At 43.9% G+C, this 20,435-nt stretch overlaps 3 protein-coding genes across 5 annotated transcripts in view; all 3 read right to left on the bottom strand.

Moving 5' to 3' along the window:
• The window catches only part of cers4b (ceramide synthase 4b), a 10,240-nt gene extending 8,885 nt beyond the window's left edge, over positions 1–1,355 (bottom strand). The window contains exons 1-2 of one of the 2 annotated variants that reach the window (XM_030364386.1): positions 1,073–1,355; positions 360–535 (exon numbers count right to left, since the gene is read on the bottom strand). In XM_030364386.1, the coding sequence (XP_030220246.1) occupies positions 360–526 (167 nt within the window). In that variant the 5' untranslated portion in view covers positions 527–535; positions 1,073–1,355. The remainder of the gene's footprint in view (positions 1–359; positions 536–1,072) is intronic. The other variant, XM_030364387.1, reaches the window with a different exon arrangement.
• A 1,706-nt stretch (positions 1,356–3,061) lies between these two features.
• On the bottom strand, positions 3,062–20,402 carry LOC115549086 (mitochondrial import inner membrane translocase subunit TIM44). Of its 2 annotated transcripts, XM_030364097.1 has the most exons (14): positions 20,336–20,402; positions 19,825–19,929; positions 19,046–19,210; positions 18,833–18,913; positions 18,534–18,683; positions 16,769–16,902; positions 15,526–15,611; positions 15,088–15,180; positions 14,280–14,404; positions 14,104–14,154; positions 13,657–13,746; positions 13,418–13,528; positions 12,745–12,881; positions 3,062–3,130 (listed from the first exon to the last, which is right to left on the bottom strand). In XM_030364097.1, exons 1-13 carry the CDS (start codon positions 20,363–20,365, stop codon positions 12,762–12,764), a joined length of 1,341 nt encoding a protein of 446 aa, XP_030219957.1. In that variant the 5' UTR covers positions 20,366–20,402; the 3' UTR covers positions 3,062–3,130; positions 12,745–12,761. The 2 variants fall into 2 exon arrangements, with proteins under 2 accessions (XP_030219957.1, XP_030219956.1); XM_030364096.1 differs by lacking the exon at positions 3,062–3,130 and having other exon boundaries at positions 11,000–12,881.
• LOC115549087 (cortexin-1-like) lies at positions 6,069–6,527 on the bottom strand. Its single transcript, XM_030364098.1, has one exon. The coding sequence runs from the start codon at positions 6,429–6,431 to the stop codon at positions 6,138–6,140; it is 294 nt and encodes a 97-aa protein (XP_030219958.1). The 5' UTR covers positions 6,432–6,527; the 3' UTR covers positions 6,069–6,137.
• Positions 20,403–20,435: the final 33 nt, after the last annotated feature.

The raw sequence follows: 20,435 nt of genomic DNA, 5'->3' as shown, positions 1-20,435 counted from the left end.
GTGTGTGTGTGTGTGTGTGCTTGTGGATGTGTGCATGTGTTATGTTTTTATGTTTGTGTGTGTGTGTGTGTGTGTGTGTGTGTGTGCGTGCGTTTGTGTGTGTGCGGTGTGTGTGTATGTGTGTGTGTGTTATGTGTGTTATGTTTTTATGTTTGTGTGTGTGTGTGTGTGTGTGTGTGTGTGTGTGTGTGTGTGTGTGTGTGTGTGTGTGTGTATGTGTGTGTGTGTTATGTTTTTATGTTTGTGTGTGTGTGTGTGTGTGTGTGTGTGTGTGTGTGTGTGTGTGTGTGTGTGTGTGTGTGTGTGTGTGTGTGTGTGTGTGTGTGTGTGTGTGTGTGTGTGTGCGTGTGTCCTTATACCTCTCAAACAAATAGCGCAGGCCCACGAAGCCCAGCGCCAGGGGCAGGACCAGCAGCAGGTCCCGGGCCCGGGGGCGCTCCCCGGGGGCCAGCTGCTCCAGGTCCAGCCAGCTCACCCCCGGAGGCAGCCAGAACTCCTCCCTCCACAGGTCTGGCAGCAGGTCCATTCCCCCCTGCTGCGTGGAGGTGGAAACCACCAATTTTAATGTATGGTGCCACCATACATTAACATACACTCTCTCGATGCAATCTCTCTGCCTCTCTGTTTATGCTCTCTCTCTCGTGTTGTTGCTCTTTGGAGTGTATCTATGTGACGCGTCGGCGCGTCTACGTGCGTGTGTAATTACGCACGCACGCTTGAGTGCGCGTGTGTGCGTAAACGCGCGTCAGTGTGCAGGTGTTAGATGGAGAGTGCTATAACGTTGGTAGAGATCCAGGGACGTTCATCGACCTCCTATCGTCGGATAGTCTGCTAAAAGTTGATCGGAGTTACAACATGCAGCTTGCTACGCGCAAGGTAACGCTAACACCAGCACCACCAAGGGTAAATAGTTTTGTGCATGATAACACAGGAAGAACGGGAATAATGTGCTACACACAACGCAGAAAAACAAGCTACCCACACACGAGTGGCTTTTTGTTTTTAATAAACACAATAATATGTTTCGTATTCTATAGCAGCCATATCTTTGGCCTTAAGAAACGAGACTTACCTGCTAAGTGATAATTATCAAATTGTAGCTTCCAAAATTGCTTTCAAATAAGCTCCAGCGCCAAATAGAGCATGTGACAGAGCAACAGACTCCTGCACTGTCCGGACCCTGACGTTGGGAATGCAGACTGAGAGGATCCACCGCTACAGTGCAGGGGCGTCAACATGACCCAGTGACCAAACCTTCAGACGCCATTCTTCCTCTGTTGTCTGTGCAAACACCAAACAAAGTGCTCAATAGGATATATTTATAAAAAAAGTTTCGTTCGTATTGTTGTTTGAATGATTCATTCAGCGCCACCAGGGGCCCGTTTCAGAAAGCAGGTTTAGTGAAAACTCTGAGTTAGTTAACCCTGAGATGAGGGAAACTCTGGTTTTTCAGTTTCACAAAGCCAGTTCAGCTTTACTCTGAGTCAGTTACCCTGGCAACATACTCCGTGAACCTAACCTGCTCGCTGGCAGGTTTTCTTCAACTAACCCCGAGTTTCTCCTGCTCTTAAGTTGAAGCCTGCAGACTGAAGGCAGTGGCAGACATGGCGTGTCCTTTTATTGAAGAGCCAGTTGATGTCGAGGCGCAGATACTTGGATGTTTTATCATTCCCTGATGAGTAGCTACCTGTTTGAGCGTTTCCATTTCTCTGCATCATCAATAAATTATATAAACAATATTCTCAGCCCTCACATCGCTCACATGACACATCGTGGACACGCTCTCAGTTCCGAGCAAATTCTTTGTATTGCACTTCGTTTTTCTGCCAACGGCAGTTTTTTGTATAACGTCGGTGATGCAGAGCATGTGTCCAAGGCAACTGTCTGTCGGGCTGTCCGAAATGTGACACTTGTACTGAAACGGCTCCTATGCACGTTTGTAGTGTTCCCAAGTCACAGACCAACCAGACTTCTCAAAGAAGAGTTCCACAGAATTGCAGGTATCAGTCTAAGCAGTAATTCATTTATGTCATAAAGCTTTGAGACTTGAAGCACTAATCAGTCAATTTGATATATTTTAGGGTTTCCAGGTGTGATTGGCTGCATAGATGGCACTCACATTCCTATCATAGCTCCTTCAATAAATGAAGGAGATTATGTGAATAGGAAATCTGTCCACAGCATTAATGTACAGGTAGGCCTAAATAATAGCCTTTAACATTCCAAATGAAATATGCTTCACTATACAGCTAATTACTGTTCTCCACTGTGAAGATCATATGTGACGCAGCCCACATGATAAATAATGTGGAAGCGAAGTGGCCTGGGTCTGTGTATGACTCACGAATGTTTCGTGAGTCTACACTGAGTGCCAGATTTGCCCGTGGTGAGTTTATATATGTATAGTTTATATATCCAGTATATATTGCAGCTCAGAGTTGGTCAACCTAGAGTTAAGGATTTAACTTAGAGTTTGTCGAACCTGCTTTCTGAAACGGGCCCCAGGTGAAGCTCGAATCTTTTGACTTTGGTGCAAATTCGATATTGATATTGATAGGCAATGTTATAATAATAATAATAATAATAATAATAATAATAATAATAACAATAATAATAATAATAATAATGGATTGAATTTATGTAGTGCTTTTCTAGACACTCAAAGACGCTTTACAGAGAAGGGGGGACCTCACTAACCACCACCAGTGTGTAGCACCCACGTGTTATAACGGCATTGCGAAAGAAATATGAATTATGAAGGAAATTATTTTTGTATGGTTATATGCTAGACAAGGTCCTCACGTTGATACTGGCCGGTCATATGATAAAAGAATAAACGGCAACTATTCTCTTTTTGTTTTGAAACATGCTGATGCTGGCAGATAGGCCTTAATGCAAATGAAACAGGAGCTAATCCAAACAGAACGACGAGGCTGAGCTGTGTGTGTGTTTGTATGGGTGTGTTTGTGCGCTTGTGTATTTGTTTGTTTGTGTGTGTGTGTGTGTGTGTGTGTGTGTGTGTGTGTGTGTGTGTGTGTGTGTGTGTGTGTGTGTGTGTGTGTGTGTGTGTGTGTGTGTGTGTGTGTGTGTGTGTGTGTGTGTGTGTGTGTGTGTGTGTGTGTGTGTGTGCCTTTTTGATAAGTATTTATATTCATCTTTTTATATTTGAGGTAATTCATATTTTCTTTTTATTCTTTTTTTCACATGCTCTCTCTCTCTCTCTCTCTCTCTCTCTTTCTCTCTCTCTCTCTCTCGCTCTCTCTCTCTCTCTCTCTCTCTCTCTCTCTCTCTCTCTCTCTCTCTCTCTCTCTCTCTCTCTCTCTCTCTCTCTCTCTCTCTCTCTCTCTCTCTCTCTCTCTATCCCTCATTACAATTAAACATTATATTTGAAAGAGCTTTATGGAAAAAAGCTCTTTAAAATAATAATTGACATGTTTTTGTTTGTTCCCAAAGCAGCTACACAATTAAACAAAGTAAAAATAAAAAAGTACGACAAAATGAAACCAACAAAGTGAAATCACAGAGCACTAGAGAGGTCACAGGGAGTCGAACTAGTTTTGTCATACTCTCCTTTCCTTCGATCTCTCCTTCCCCCAACCGTGTGAATGTGTGTCTGATGTTATCACTTTCTTTGTTCAACTTGCTGAAATACAAGACAGTCATTCGAGAGCCATCGCTGATCTGTGTAGTGATACAGAGGAAACTACAGTACATTACTACAATACAAGTGGCTACAGAAGTATGTGCTAATCATTTACCCTCACGCAACAGAAAGTGAGAGCGCTTGTCATTTTAATATAGATGGTTAAAGTCCCATTTGCCTGAATCCAACAGGTGTTATCGGAAAGTCGCCCTGAAGTACTCAGAGTATCCACAAGAGGTCGTTAGGCAGCCAGCTTGGTCTTGGCTCTACCAAATGATTAATAATGCAATAAAAAGGTGTTCTTTGGGTAGGATCTATGTAAATCGTAGACATAAAAACACTTATCTAAAACAATCAAACAAAAACCAAAGACAGGAACTAAAGGACGCTTCCCTGACTCCTTTTTTACGTTACAGAGGCTACATTATGTTGGGGTTGGATATGCTCTAACACCAAATAGGCCTCATGTCTCTGCTTTGAAAGTCATATCACTTTCATTGGCACGGTAGTAGGCCTACTAGCCTCCTATTATGAAGGCTTTCCTTACCCCGACCAGCAGAATGCCCCAATGGTATAGATCTCTTCATTCGAGGTGGATGGGTCCTGATCACTGGCTGTTTAATTGTATGCCCTGGTAGATTATTCAATTGATTGAATTTCACTAAATCTCGCAATTGATTTCAAGGCAAGAACAAGGGCACTCTGGCTACTACTACTTTGAGGAGAATGCACTGCAGTAGGCTAGGCCTATGTGATGGCAGTCCTTTTATTTTGTTTATCCCCTTGCAGAACATATAGTATATGTAGCATATCTCAAATGAAAGAAACATGTCAGAAAAAGCATTTATTTAGATACAAAAGGATTGTAAAAGTAAATTGGTGACTTTGATTACAGAAACATGTATAACCCATTTCACAAGCTAATGACTAAGGTGCAATAGTATATATTTGTTTGATGGAAAAAAATAACACGCAACAACTTGTTTCGTTGCGTAAACATATGTTGGCAAATGGAGTAATCAAATTAACAATACAATAAACACAAAGCAACAGCACCATGTTCTGCTGTTAATTTAAAGGCACTATTGACAGCTTTGGCTGGTATATATTTTGGGACCTGACGGGAAACATATTACTTACCAAGAAGGGCAATCTTCATGCACTCCATTATAAATATTAAGACAATATCAAAGTGAAACTGCTGCTAAAGGGGATTGCATCATGAAATAGATAGATCACCACACATCAGTGATGTATCCAACTGGGTTTCATGAATTAAACCTGATTTACAGAGATTAGCACAAATAATAATATTTAACTATTTTATTTGGATGTGTTTCTTTCACCATAGAGCTCAACAATCTGTTTCCCTAAACGGAGCATAGTTGATTGTTTTCCTGAGAACCATCGACACCCTGGACCTTGCTTGACTTGGCTTCGATCCATATTTTCCTGAGGAAGAGCGTTCCCTGACTTCCTTTGACATCTTGTTTGGTTATGGGGGGGGTGATGTTGACATGTTCGGGCCTGCCTGAGAAAATGTTGCTGGTAACAACAAAACCCTTGACAACCATGGGAAGAGAGAGAATTTGGCTCTCGATCTTAATTATTAGTGCTGTAGTTCTTTGTTACTTCGTAAACTCATTAGGTCTGACTGTAATTGATCCGTGCTGTGCACCCAGCCACACCAGTTTGACCTGGGTTTCGTCTAAACATTAAAGAAATGTATAATGACAAAGTCCTCCACCTTTATAGCATTACGCGTTGACACAGATACCTTTTTGTTCCTCTCATCCCTCTGGCCTATGCGGTACCTGATTACAGACCACGACACAAGACCTCAAGTCAACCCAATTAACATCAACGCTCCTTTTGAACTATTTGTTGATCATTTCTAGTTTCTAGGAGATGCAGACACAACTATGAAGAATGCATGGAAGATATGAGGTTGCTCCATTTAGTTCCTGGGTTGATAATGGTAATGCTGGGAGGGTTTGAAGGAAAACTATTGAGACAGTACACTGTCCTCCTGTCCTCCACCCCTCCTCCATCAGGGTGTAGTCAAACTGCGCCCTGTGCTCCACCTCCCCTACACCAGGGCCTAGTACTGTCCTCCACCTCTCCTACACCAGGGCCTAGTACTGTCCTCCACCTCTCCTACACCAGGGCCTAGTACTGTCCTCCACCTCTCCTACACCAGGGCCTAGTACTGTCCTCCACCTCTCCTACACCAGGGCGTAGTACCGTCCTCCACCTCTCTACACCAGGGCCTAGTACTGTCCTCCACCTCTCCTACACCAGGGCCTAGTACTGTCCTCCACCTCTCCTACACCAGGGCCTAGTACTGTCCTCCACCTCTCCTACACCAGGGCCTAGTACTGTCCTCCACCTCTCCTACACCAGGGCGTAGTACCGTCCTCCACCTCTCTACACCAGGGCCTAGTACTGTCCTCCACCTCTCCTCCACCAGGGCGTAGTACCGTCCTCCACCTCTCTACACCAGGGCGTAGTCGAACTGGCCCCGGTCCAGGCCCTCCTTGTGGTCGGTCCAGGAGGAGGAGGGCATGCTGCTGTAGGGGTCCAGCAGGATGCGGATGCAGCGGACCACCAGGAAGAGCAGCAGGAGCAGCAGCAGGCCCACCAGGCACAGGGCCGTGCCCAGCTCCGAGTGGACCGCCACGGGAGGCAAGGGCCCCCCCAAGGGCCCCCCGGAGGGGCCGTGGCCGGGGGCCGTGGTGGTGGTGGAGGACAGGTCGTAGTCCTCCACCCAGTAGTGGGCGTCGCTCATCTCGAAGGGGTGGAGGAGGAGGGAGGGATGGGGGCGGTGCTGTGAGGACTCAAAGCCGTAACGTCAACACGAGGACAGAGCGGGTAAACGCTGCGTCCGAAGGGTGGGGGGGGGGGGGGATTAGGGTTGGGTCACGGTTGAAAATAAACAGAGTTCGCTCTTTGCTGTTGTTTTTTTTATAGGATAAAGAGTTTTGTCCAAAAAGTCGAGACTGACAAGACCGGGCAGAATCCGTACATTCAGCTCATCTCCGATGTCTGGCTGTTCTTCTGAGGCGGTCGTAGCGGTAGTTAATTAGGCAACTCTCCAGCGATGCCGCCTGCAAGCAGAGACAAGCGTGCTCAGTGCTAATTAAATCAGCCAGAGCGGGGCTCAGGTGTTCTGGCCTTTCGTCCAGAGAGTTCCCGTCGTATGGAGGAGATAACACACACAGCACAAACAATACACACGACGCACACGACGCAACACTGTGGCTCTGCCGAGGGCTGCTGTTTGAGACTGTGTTCACTGTTTACCAGACCGCAGAGACAGAGCTTCGGTTAAGGCGTTACAGGACGGCGCTCATGAATCCGTGCTGTTGTTCTTAACCCTGTCAGGTGAGGTTGACTGTGAAGGTGTAATATGATGGTACTATTTTATAACACAACTGTCAAAGCATGTTGCTTTGGTAGATTGTTCTTGTCAAATGAAACATGGTGTAAAGGAAATAACTCTTCAGCGTCTCTATATCCACTTCTGGTCTTCATCCATTGTATCGGTGCACCTCGAACCTTTAGGAAATAATGCGAATAAGAGAAAATGAAGAGGAAGTACAGAGTTATTGTGATGTTGCTCTCAGATACTGTACACAAACAACATGCACCTAAAGTTGTAACCACTCTCCTGTCCACTTCCTTTTAACTTTTTCTGTTTGCATAATCCTGATCCCCTCTTCCATAAACCACTACACAATTGAAAACAGAATACATTTCAAAACATTGAGTGTTGGTCATCTTCACGCCAGCATAACGGCGGGAGAACTGTGATTGGGCCGGGTCCCGCAGTCAGCACAATCTATTTCAGGAGGATTCCTCTTCTTGTGAAGGCTCGTTAATAGCTCATTCGCTCTCAGCGTGAGGGGGGTGCAAAGCTCAGCTCAGCTTTAATGGAGAAAGAGGAGACAATAAAGAAAATCTGACCGGCTCAGCAACTATTATGAAATGGCCGTGCTGGTTCTACACGGATTGAAGGTCCTGGTGTAATGGTGTTAATGCAATAATGGTTCTCTACAGGAACCATTGGTCCTGGTGTAATGGTGTTCATGCAATGATGGTTCTCTACAGGAACATGTCACACTGAACCATATGTCAACCGTGTGGAATAATGAAGCTCCACACAAGGAGGTCCCGCACCTTGAACACAAAGAAACACAGGAGACGTTATAATAGGCCTATATCTCTGAGAGCGGCTCGAATGCTGATGAAATGTAGGCTACAATACTTTTATTTTCCTAACGTTAATGTAGATCTATATCTATGCCACTGTTAGGAAGCATTCAATAAATGAACTCGCCCTGCCAGTCTTTGTGTTTCAATAACTACAATAATCCCTGTTCTGACTATTTGAAATACACTGCGCCCTCATGAGCAAGACTCACTGAGAGGAAACCCCAGTGTGTGCATCAGAGGGAAAGCGAGTATAAAGATCAGAAATAAATAAGTACAATTACAGATTTGAAGTTGCACCCAGTTCCTAAAATTGCTCCTTTTTTCAACGAATTATGTGTTTTCACTGCATCAGATTCAGAAGGGATTCAGAAGGGATTTATTAGAGGTTGTTCGAGTCTATCAAACACCGATGAGACGATACCCGAGGAGGTGATGAAATACCAACAGTCTAGAACCATTAACGATAACAGAAAGCGTTGTTATTTCGGCCCGGTTCATTTCACGGTTCACTCGTCCAGGGACACGGGGCCCCTTCAGCAGACCACTCACACGGACCTACACCCCCCGGGAGGAAGGGGTCCCAGGGGGGGCCCTGAGAATCAACCTTCGGGGAAGCTTCGGTCTGCTACACATTAAGATGCTTACTTTAGATCGTATCGGGCCACTTGACCAAAACAAAGAGTATACAGGAGCCAGTCTGCTGAGATACAGGCCAAGATAGTAGAACTACCGTATAATAACTTGCAAAAGTTCAGGGGGACAAATCCAAACGCTTTTAACCATTGAGGCTAGCCTACCTGTTTTGTTAAAATCAAAAACTAAGAATTAAATGGAGAACACAACACTCCATTAATTGAATAATCATTGCAAAACATACCTTGAGAACACCTTGCAGTTGGAAAAAAAATGCAAATAACACAAAAACACTGTGTTTCATTCAATGTCTGTCTCTAATGCAGGATGAGAACGTGAGCAGGACCAAGGACAGCACCTCCGTCCAGCCTCCGCCCAGCCTTCATCCAGCCTCCGCCCAGCCTCCATCAAGCCCAGCGAGCCCTGGCATCGGTCCAAGTGTGCTGCGTCTGAATCCCACCGACCATAGACGCGTTGAGAGGTTCAGCGGTTCTGGAGAGCTGCGATTCCACAGAGAGAACGAGAATCAAGAGCAGGAGGACATTCCAACTTGATGTGGAAAGTGCAGCGCGCTAAGTAGTCTCTGTTTGACAGGGGTCGAGCGGGCGAGTCACGCTGAGGGAGTCCCCGGGCGGACAATCACCATAATGGGTTGGAGGCTGGGCTGCTGCCCGGGGGCCATGTGCGTTTTCAGCGTTATGTAAGAGGAGGGGATACAGCAAGGCTCCTCGGAAGTGGAGGGAAAAAGGGGTAATTAAGTAACATAACATTAGTGCCTGTGTAGTCTGTGTGTGTGGGTGTGTGTGTGTGTGTGTGTGCGTGTGTGTGTGTGTGTGAGTGTGTGTGTGTGTGTGTGTGTGTGTGTGTGTGCGTGTGTGTGCGTGTGTGAGTGTGTGTGTGTGTGTGTGTGTGTGTGTGCGTGCGTGCGTGCGTGCGTGTGTGTGTGTGTGTGTGTGTGTGTTCAAGTTGGGTTGCAGCTGTAGTAAAAACGAGAGTTAGCCTGTGGACATTGCAAAAACAACTTGACTAAAACATATCAACATACAAAGCCCTACAATAACCCTATTACTTTACGCTGCTAGGGTTCGCAGCGTACCCACCCAAACCATACCATACAACCTATCCATACTAACTCTTAAACGTGTTTAACTACACAAACAGTACCTAGCTTTAACACACAAACTCTCTCTCTCTCTCTCTTACACACACACACACACACACACACACACACACACACACACACACACACACACACACACACACACACACACACACACACACACACACACACACACACACACACACACACACACAGAAATGTAGTAGTAATGCTGCTAAAGATCAGCACTCCCCTCCCACTTCCCCTTAAAGAGCTTCTAGCTCTTTTCAGGCTGCACTATAAAATAAGAATTTTGTTCTTAATTTGCTTGCCTGGGTAAATAATAAAGGTTAATAATAATAATAATAATGTTGTAACCATCAAGTAGCACGGACAATATCACAGTCTGCAATAATTTTTCGGTTAATCGATGAAAGTTGGATAATTCATTTTAAACTGGCTGCATTAGTCTAGACGCCCTTATAAGAATATTAGATGACCCATTGTCTTTTAATGGCAGACAGTAACCACAGCATAATGTAGAGCTGTACTGTGATGATAGCCTCTGGCAGATGGTGAACACAATAGCTCTGACACTAAAGCCTTGCCCACTACATCTTTAGTGCTGATGCACAAAACACAATCAGTCAGCCGAACACAATGTGAGGGTTGTGTAGTCAAGAGCTTTGGGATCTCCTTATCCTTATAATTATGGAACTAATAATAGAGGGGTCGGTTTGATGGAGCAGACCGGAGCATGTTCCTTCTGCGTGTTTTTCAGGTGGAGGATGTGTGAGTTAATGTCCCATCTTCTAGCGTCAGCAAACATCACAACTCAACGCCGGACACTGAATAGCGCTTCTTTCATCAGCATGGGGGAACAGCAATGACAACATCACATTTTGGTAACAGTGGGATAAGTAAAAACATAAAATAGGAAGACGTCATCTATTTTGATACAGAGCAGAATTTGGGTCATTCAGTGGGTCTAATGATTTAAAATCTGATTTAATTTCTGCACCTGGTATTTGTTAACTTTCTTACTAAATACCAATCGTATTTATAAGCTTAATCTTCCTTCTTTCTTAGAAAGAAGGTTCTTCTCCATAGGCTGAAGCATGTTGGAAGTGACCGTTCATCAATCAGGACAGACAGCAGCAGTAGAACGTGTCCTGGGTATAGTGAGTCAATCTACGGCTGCGTGTTATTTAAAGCTTTATCCGTCAGCGATCCATTCGTTTATCAAGCCGCCTCGAAGGCTGGATCCATGCACATATATTAAAGCATTTCAGGGATTTAACTTGTGTTGTGTGTGTTTCGGCATGTTCGCACACACACAGACAACTCACACATCCATACACTCCCATTACAAGCAGCCAAACGCAGCACACATTGAGGAAACCACGAGACTTGATATAATAGTCTTCTTTATTTACAGCAAATAATTAGAAAGAATGAGGATATGGAAATACAATTTGAGCCGACAGCTTACTTGATGAAATGAAAGACAGTCTTTGACAGTATGGCAAGTAACTCAAACGTTATCTACAATATCACAGAATCAGCTTTTTTTCTACAAAGAATTATCGAAAGTTGGAAATGTACGATATTCTTTTTAACTAAATCTGGTATATAAATTAAAATATTTCTTTTGTACAGAACCACTGCTTATTTCATGGTAAACCCCCCTTTAAACAACACCTGCTTTAGCATTCTTCCAGGTAATACATCTAACCAGTGAAAACAGATACATTCGGAATGCAATAAAAATACAACGAAAGATGAACTATCCCCACCAAGCAATACACAATGTCCTACTGCTTAAGTATGCTGAAAGGCCCTTATTGTACGTTTAGTTGTCGTATCTGCACTTTCACTCTATGTAAACAATGGGCAGAGTGGACCAGTAGCTATACACAGTGGACTCTTCATTACATAAATATGACTTGTCAGGCATCCATGCAGTACAAGGATCAACTTACATTTCTGTCATAGTTCAATATGCTAAATAATGTCTGAATTCACATAGAACTGCCAGATCTCTTTCCTGAAACTATGTCAGCAGCTATTGCCATTATAGCCACTCTCAATGTTCATTAAGATGCATAATGTTCAATAATATCTTTCACATAGTTTTCACAAATGCAAATGAGGACATTTGAAATGTTGGCATAAGAAATTTCACCTGGTGTCTGAATTAGAATGATTACAGAAATTGTTCAATGGATAAAACCGAATACAAAAACAATATATATATTAAAAAAAAAAAGAATCAAATACATGTTCTCATCTTAGGTCCCAACCATTGCCATGAGCAACAGAACCAGAGATGAGACAACACTGAATTAGAAAGAACTACGTGGATCATGTGAACCAGTAAATTACTTCAGGTAGCTGAGGGCCGCTTGTTGTTGTCGGCATGCAACACACGCATACCTCACATACTGTATATTTACAAGGAGTAGAGAAGAGTCTATATTAATATGAGACAAGCTACGACGATCTAGAGCTAAAACGGAATGCACACATCTTGCCTGGATCGTGTAAGACAATAAAACATAAATATAGGCTAGCGCAGGTTGTCGGTTTTGGCCTTTAGGTAAATGGCAGCTCTATCTGGTCCACACGTCCAGTCTTTGATGCCGTCTTCATGTCCTTCGTGGGATGGACCTCATGCTGGCCAGGAGAGCCTAGAACTATCGTCCCTTGCAGAGGCATGTCATGGTCGATTGTAAAATAAATAGGGTTCCTATTGAAAGCACCACAGACACACACACACAACTAGGAAGCCTGCAAAAAACACATTCCAACCATAGAAAGACGTTTGATAGTGTATGTGCATACACACACACACACACACATGATGTAACATGGCTTCCCGCGGCACGTACATGTTCTCATGCTTGCATGTGGTCCAGCACATGGACTTTTCTTTTCTGAAATCAAAAATTAAGCGTACAAACACTCTCACGCAGCCATGAGTCTGGCGGGAAGGGGTGTGTGTGTGTGTGTGTGTGTGAGCTGGTCAGTTTTGTTAGCGCTGGAGCATGGATTCTACGTCCACATCCTTCCAGTCCACCTTCTTGTTGAGCATACGCCATCCCCGTCTCTGTGCCTTCTGTCATTGTGTGAGTGTGAGTGTGAGTGTGTGTGCGCGCAGCTCCTTCTCCTCTACAGGGCCTGCTCCGTGCTAGAGGCCGACATGTCCAGGAGCCTCCAGGCTGCGTTGGGGTTCAGCTCCTCCTGGTCCCGGCACAACGCCCACACGTGCATCATCCTCATCACCTTCTCCTGGGGGGGGGGGAGAGAGAGAGAGAGCGTTCAGCATCACACGGTCACAAGCCCCCATTTTAAGAGCAGTCATAAACCTGCAGAAGACACAGCGCAGGTACAGGTGACCCGAGTCGAGCTCATTTCATTCATTTATTGAATATAAATGAATGAAATACATTATATATTATTATTTATTAAGTCTTTTGCTGTTTGAGTTTCACATCGGCAGACTTTAGTTGAGCAGTTGAAAGCCTGAGTCTTATGAATGTGTGGCACTACGGCTACGAGCCTCTTGAACTGGACCAGAGCGGCGTTGCGGTATTAGTAACAACCCCCGAGGGGAAGGTGACACCGAGGCCGGCCCTCCTCCTGACCCCAAGATAATGACACACAATCAAATCAAAACTGGGAAACAGGATAACGGATAAAAAATAAAAAAAAAACACATGTTCTTCAGCGTTGTCGCCCATGACAGGAATGTTTACTTCCTGGTATTTTGCGGCTCAGAATGTAATCAGTTCCCCATGCTGGGGTAATAATCAGGTTCTACTGACCGGATCCCCTTCCACCAGATCTCCTTTGGGGCCTCGGATCACCATGACGACCTGCGCCTGGAAGGTGATAATCAGCACGGGTCCCTGGTCCATGATCTTCCCCATGGCAAGCTACACGCCAACAAACAAACACATATTGAGGGAAACAGACCACGTACATTGATTCATGTTGGCTGCAATAAGGTGAAAACCATGTTGTGTTCAAAGCTTAAGTGTGTGTTGTGTATTGCGGGGCTTACATCTATGTTGTCGATATCAAGGATCTTGGACTGGAACATCAGGCCCAGAGCTCTGGCCTGCTGGATGGGGTGAGCCAGCTGACTGTAAGTCTGGGGGAAACAGAGAGAAAAATGAATTCAGCCTATTTAATAGCATTTTAGCACTCAATAAAAAAACAAAACATTTTAATGATATTTTTCTTATTTACTTTATTTTTTTATCTACAAGGTTGATTTTAATTATATTTTGCGTTTCAAACTATTCTGGAGCGAGAAAAACAATGTACACATGACGGTCGAGGAAGTTTGAGAAAGCTATTTGACGTTCCACTCAGATCTTTGAACAGAAAGGATATACTGTAGAGAAACAGGTTTGACAGCACCACGAGCAAACAATAAAGATAAGCAAATGTTCCTGTAGTGCGAGACCTGTACAGAGTACACACACACACACACACACAGACTTACCGCTTCATAGCACCAGTCTTTCAGCACATCCAACTCGCCACGGACAAGAGCCTACCAATGGAGAGAGAAACACACGCAGCCAGGAGATTGATGGGCGATTAGTCCCGGCGCCCCTGTCATTAGAGCTGTGTGCGTGAGTGTGTGTACGATAATGAAAGGCCGAGGGGCGGTCGAACCTCCAGGATGTTTGGGATGATGTCCTTCTCGCACTGCCGGAGGAAGGCGTCCTTGTCAAAGCTGGGGTCGGCTTTCAGGATCTCCGTCAACACCGCGGACATCTCCGTCTTGGAGAAAAGGCCACCTGTGGGGATTTTCCTGTATATTTACGAATGTCTGTATTTGATCACATTTCAACCTGGATCGACAAAGTTGATTTTAACAATGGGATATAGCAATACAGTTCAGAAAAAACCAACAGAGGCGATGCATATTCACATTTCAATGCACTGAAACTAATTATGATGACGAGAAAATGTGACGATACTTAAATTCCTCTATTCCATACAATTGTATATTTGCACAATACTTATAATATACTTAAACCAGTTCTGTTAGCCTGGAGACCACCCTGATCACGTGACCTCACGTTCTGTTTCACTACATAGATCACTCTGGACCACATCGATTACAGTGGGCGGGAGTACTTGCCTTGACTGACGAACTCCTTCAGCCAATCAGCATAAGAAAGCATGTTTTGTGTATGTTACTATCTTCAGTTACTTTATGGTTGACTTCTATTTCATACATTCCTGTGCATCTAGGTGTGGCCATCCGCCTAATTTCAACAACGGAAATCCTCAGTAACTAGACATGTACGTGAATAAGAAGATATTACAATCCATAACAAAGGCGTTATTGAATCCAATATAGGAATTGTAACTATAGCTCAAGGTATTCAGAGGGTATTCATCAGGGTCTGTATGTGGGCCCCAGATGGGGGGGCCCCAGATGGGGAGGCCCCAGGTATTAGGGAGCAGGCCTCACCCATGAGGTCCGTGACCCGGTCCGTCACAGCCCTGCTCGCTCGGATCAGCGCGTTGTCACTCTCATCGTACTTCATCTTCATCTCGAAGAACCCTGGGGACAGAAACATACACAATCCCTTAAGCTACAGGCCGGCTATTTAATGAGGACAGATTCGATTCAAAATTGGAAAAAAGGACTTCCTGGGTTCATGTGGAGTTCACGTCAAGCTCAGTGAAACTTAGGTTGCATCAGTTGCGCGTGGTTTCAGCTCTATTGTAAGGACTCCAGCGCCCCCTGCTGTCCCTAAATAGACTTACACCTCACTCTTTGGCCATGTTTACGCAAGTTTTTAAATCACTCTTCAAAACGTTCAATCTCTCTAGTAAAGGGGCCCTTGCAGCAGATGACATCACACGATAATAGCTTGTCATGGCAGTGGAATAAGGAGCTCCTTACGGTTGACCACCACGTTGTTGTCCTTGAAGTCCTTCCACTGCTGGAACCACTTGGAGTCCTTGTGGAGCACCACGCCCAGGGCCTCCCTGACACACATGGAGAGCAGCTTCATCAGCACGCCGACCACACAGGCAGCACCGGCCCGTTTAAACCACCACAACCCTTCATACTTAAACCAGTTCTGTTAGCCTGGAGACCACCCTGATCACGTGACCTCACGTTCTGTTTCACTACATAGATCACTCTGGACCACATCGATTACAGTGGGCGGGAGTACTTGCCTTGACTGACGAACTTCATGTGGAGTTCACGTCAAGCTCAGTGAAACTTAGGTTGCATCAGTTGCGCGTGGTTTCAGCTCTATTGTAAGGACTCCAGCGCCCCCTGCTGTCCCTAAATAGACTTACACCTCACTCTTTGGCCATGTTTACGCAAGTTTTTAAATCACTCTTCAAAACGTTCAATCTCTCTAGTAAAGGGGCCCTTGCAGCAGATGACATCACACGATAATAGCTTGTCATGGCAGTGGAATAAGGAGCTCCTTACGGTTACATTTGAACCCAAAGCTTTTTTTTTCTGTTCTCATTTTCACGTGTCATTTTAAGCTTGCGGGGACATTGGCCGTATTGGATTCATAATAAACCAAATAACAAACAAATGTAGATAAAGTGCAAAATGTTATTGCAAGTTCTGGGTTTAGGTATTTAAAGTGTACCAGTTAGGCAAAGGTCTAAAAAATATCCAACACGATATTATACTCTCTGAATCCTTTTATGCATTATATGAAAGATGAGGGGTTCTCTAACAACAATGTGCACATTGATCAAACTCTGAAAGCAGCAGAATTGATTTTCTATAACAATCATAAAGCATTTTAAGTGGCCTCCATTGTCTCCAATATATTTCTGCAGCACTGGTGGTACCTTCTGCTAGCTTGTTTCCTACTCTCCTTTAATATTGTACCTACTGTTTACATTTTTAATTGACCACATTTTAGTAATTTCTGAAGTCTGCATGACTGCACAGTCATGCAGACGTGTTCTGTCGAGCAAATCCTGACCCACGTGTACAACCAGCGTTAGCGGGGGCAGATGTTAGTTGGGTAACTTGGCCATTACAAAATCCCTACTAGCAGAAATGCATTGACGTGAATGCATACATCAAATAATCGTGAATTGAAGACTCTCCAGGGGAGGTCAGGAGGCTAGGGTCACATGGTGTGGTGATCATAACAACTACTCACTCGTTGGCCTCGAACACCCTGGTGTCATTGTCCCCCGGCTTGGAGGAGAACTCGCTCCTCTTCCTGAGCTGAGGTGGAGCTCTGTAGGTGCCATCATCCACTATGTCCATCTCCTTCTTCATGCTCTCCATGCCCTGCACAAAACAGACACCACGACCCGCCGCTTAGGACCGGCTCCTGGACCCACAGCTTGAACAAGGACCAAAACCCACAGGAAGTGTGCGTCTCTGCACTAATATGGGCATATATGGACATTTAAATTCAGGGCATTTATCAGACGCTTTTATCCAAAGCAACTTACAATAGGTACATTTGTCAGAAGGAAGAGAAACAACAATGTATCACTGTCCGTAAGCTAAAGATATTCAAGGGCTAAGCACTAGGGATGCACCGAAATGAAAATTCATGGCCAAAACCGAAACCGAATGTACTGAAACAGTTGGCCGAAAGCCGAAACCGAATACTGAATGTGGCTTTTGCTGTTTTTCATTAATTTTGCTTTAATTTTTCACAATTGAATAAATCAAACAATTAAATGTCCTTTATAAACTTTTTCGTCTTGCTTTTTCAATCAAAATAATCAATTACAAATTTGATACAAAATATTAATTTAATACTGAACGTTTTCTAACATTCCAGCAGACCTTATAGCAAGAATTTAAGAACAATATACCTTTAAATAAATGATGACACTACGTTCATGTTTTCGAGAGCGCTAAGTAAAATCCTTCTTGCGGTAGTTTTTTTGTAATAAATAGTTGTGTTCTTTGCTTCATGCCATAATAATATACAAAAGATGAATTAGTACTTAAACCTGTGCTAAAGTGTGCAATGCTAGAATTTTGAAGTTTAGAGGTAAAAAGGTTCAAGTGTCAGTAGTCGCTGTCGGGACGATTGAAACACTTGTTTGTTACGTCCCGCCTAGGTGTGGCGTATGAAACAAATGTCAACTTACGTTCAAAGTTAAAAAACAGCTCGATCATCCAACATATGTATTAAATTACACTTGTAACTAAGAGAACACACATGTGAGTTGTTGATCACATGTTGAAATTATTTGTACACGTAACGCCATCTTTGAAAAAGACGTTTAACTGAAAAGTGTTTCAATCGACCCGGCTCTCCCCTATTTTTTTTTTAACAGGTGCGCTTGGCTCTTTTTTCATCTCCGTTTATTGTCATTTAGTTGTTTACAAGTGCATGCAGACCTTTTTTCATCTCCCTTTATTGTCAGTTAGTTGTTAACAAACTTACGTGCGGCTCTTTTTTAATCCTTCTTTTTTTATAAGCGCACCTGGCTCATTCCACACTGGTTGCTTGTTTTTTAATCAAAAATAAAAATGTTTGTGTATTTTTTTCTGCCTTTTTACTCCTTCGGCCGAAACCGAAAATTATGTTTTGGGCCATTTTCGGTGGCTGAATATTCGGTGCATCCCTACTAAGCACTAACAGTTGCTAGGTTACCCATTCCCCGTAATCAACAAGATGGCTAAGATAAGACGCTACACATTGCTAAGTACTATTTTTAAGTGCCAGGACGTATAAATACATGTATCCAGAAAATCGGAATTCCATCAGAAACGCATAGGAGCTAAAGTGACATGCTGATGTAATACTGTTATGACCACAACAAAACATCTTCCAAAAAGGTACTTATTCAAACCCTCGTAAACAAACTGTGTTTGCTTGACACAAACAGGTATTGAGGAGCTGCCGCTAGGAAAGCAGTAGGCAGAGTCATTTCTTAAGGTGAGTGAGCTCTGACCTGGGAGATGGCCCTGAAGGCTCCCGTGGAGCCCAGCTTCTCCCCTCCCTTGGAGACGGACTCGGCCGAGTGTTTGGCTGTCCTGGCCGCCTCCTCCACCCCCTCCTTGATCTTCTTACCCAGGTCTGTGCGACTGACCTCCTCCAGACCCTACACAGACACACACAAAGCAACACACATACACTTTGATTAATAAGGTAGTCAAAAGCCCTTTCATGGCCTGTTAATAAGTAATCACTTCGCTATTGAACAGTGATACTGAGCAAATGTACTCAAGATGTAGCAGATAGCAAGCTTACCTCTTTCACCGTTTCACTAAAAGAACCAAAAGTCTTCTTGAACACCTCCGATGTCTTCACAGTCTCAGATTCTATTGTTTTCTAAAAAGGTAAAATAAACACAACTAGATTGAATTAAACAATTTATTTGACCATTGATTCAAGTTGAATTAGTAACTGTTTGACCATGTTCCTATTATGAATCCATACTGTAAATCAGAATGCCATGCGTACATATTTCCTCCGGGCCTGCTGGAGGGCGTCGGACTCCTCTAGTCTCTTGGCCTCGTCTCTGAACTTCTTGATGTTGTCCTTCATCTCCTGGTTCTTACCGAACTCCTGCCGTAAGTTCTCCACAAACTCCCCGAAGAACCCCTTCCGACCTGAGGCATGGCGCACCTTCACAGGGAATACAATGGATGGATCGGGTGATGGGGTTCTAGATATACAATAACAAATCTTTACTAAAATCAGGGGTTCCCAACCTATTTTGTTCAAGGACCAGCATATTAATAAAAAACATTTGCAGACTGGCAGTCAACTTTAATGACTTAATTTTAAGATGCATCATTTTTAAACAAAGGATGTGGCTGTTTTTCAAGATATTTGTTGCATTCACCACAATTAAAGCAACTGCAATGAAATGCTGTTGTCTCAGGATCCCTTCAACAATACAATTCTAAAATTTAGAAGAGAAACACAAGAAAAGTTACAGACCTCAATAAACACAAAAGTAGTGCAAAGACACAGTGCATTTAAAGTGCTTAATTAACAGTGTTTTAGTTGCAGTGTTCGACTCCAAAAGCAAAATGAAATGGGTTGAATCAACAATGACTGCAGCCAACTAGTAGGAATCCTTCAGCACCGTTCTGACTCCTTATGAAACTCACCTGGATATGTAAGCAAGTCGCTTTAGAAAACTGCATCAGCTATTCTAGTATTTTCACAGCTCATCATTCCTGGTTCGTATGTAGCAGTTGAACAATCACATAACCAGGGCATTTGACAAATACCTGGACATCTTGACTCTGAGCTGTGCGGGGACTGTAGGCATCAATCCTTCCGAGCGAGGAGCCAAGAGAACGTGAGGACAAGGTCAGTACACGTCTGCCGACGAGCTGCAAAGAAACGCATAAGCCAGTCATGTCACTGTTGCTGTCACCACCATTGAAGCATTAATATGTTACAGCATGTCGAAGCCACACGCAATCACATCACTGAAGTTTGGGACACAATGTCGAAAAGGTACACGGGACGGAAAACTACCATGAAATCTATATTGGCATACAATCAGAGCACCAAGAACATGAACACTACATGACTACATTTAAAACCGGAATTAAAATGTAATCTGGCCTCCTTAGATCTGATCAATAGGTCTAAAATGAGCAATTAATAAACACATAGTGTCCATCAAAACATAGATGCCTTCACTAAACAAGTAGGACTAATACGCTTGTCAACGTGAAGCACATATGTGTTAAATCAACTAAAACGGCAATGAATGACATGTTGTCGTCTAACCTCGTAACACCGACACACGGAGGCTGCCATCTTGATCTTGAATGCGCGTCACCAGCAGGAGCACCACGTGGGATTCTGCTGAGGCACGTAACCTCCGCGG

The sequence above is a fragment of the Gadus morhua genome, chromosome 8 (assembly GCF_902167405.1).
Source record: "Gadus morhua chromosome 8, gadMor3.0, whole genome shotgun sequence".
In the NCBI taxonomy this organism is placed as follows: Eukaryota; Metazoa; Chordata; class Actinopteri; order Gadiformes; family Gadidae; genus Gadus; species Gadus morhua.
Note: the sequence above shows the minus strand (reverse complement) of the source record. Positions and strands in the feature narration are given on the sequence as shown.

Excerpts from the sequence above, each read along its gene's own strand:
- LOC115549087 (XM_030364098.1), bottom strand. The coding sequence starts at position 6,431 with ATGAGCGACGCCCACTACTGGGTGGAGGACTACGACCTGTCCTCCACC.
- LOC115549086 (XM_030364097.1), bottom strand. The coding sequence starts at position 20,365 with ATGGCAGCCTCCGTGTGTCGGTGTTACGAG. Across the intron at positions 19,930-20,335 it reads CCGTGTGTCGGTGTTACGAG|CTCGTCGGCAGACGTGTACT; the intron begins GTTAGACGACAA and ends GTTTCTTTGCAG. Across the intron at positions 13,747-14,103 it reads AAGACTGGTGCTATGAAGCG|ACTTACAGTCAGCTGGCTCA; the intron begins GTAAGTCTGTGT and ends TGTTTCCCCCAG.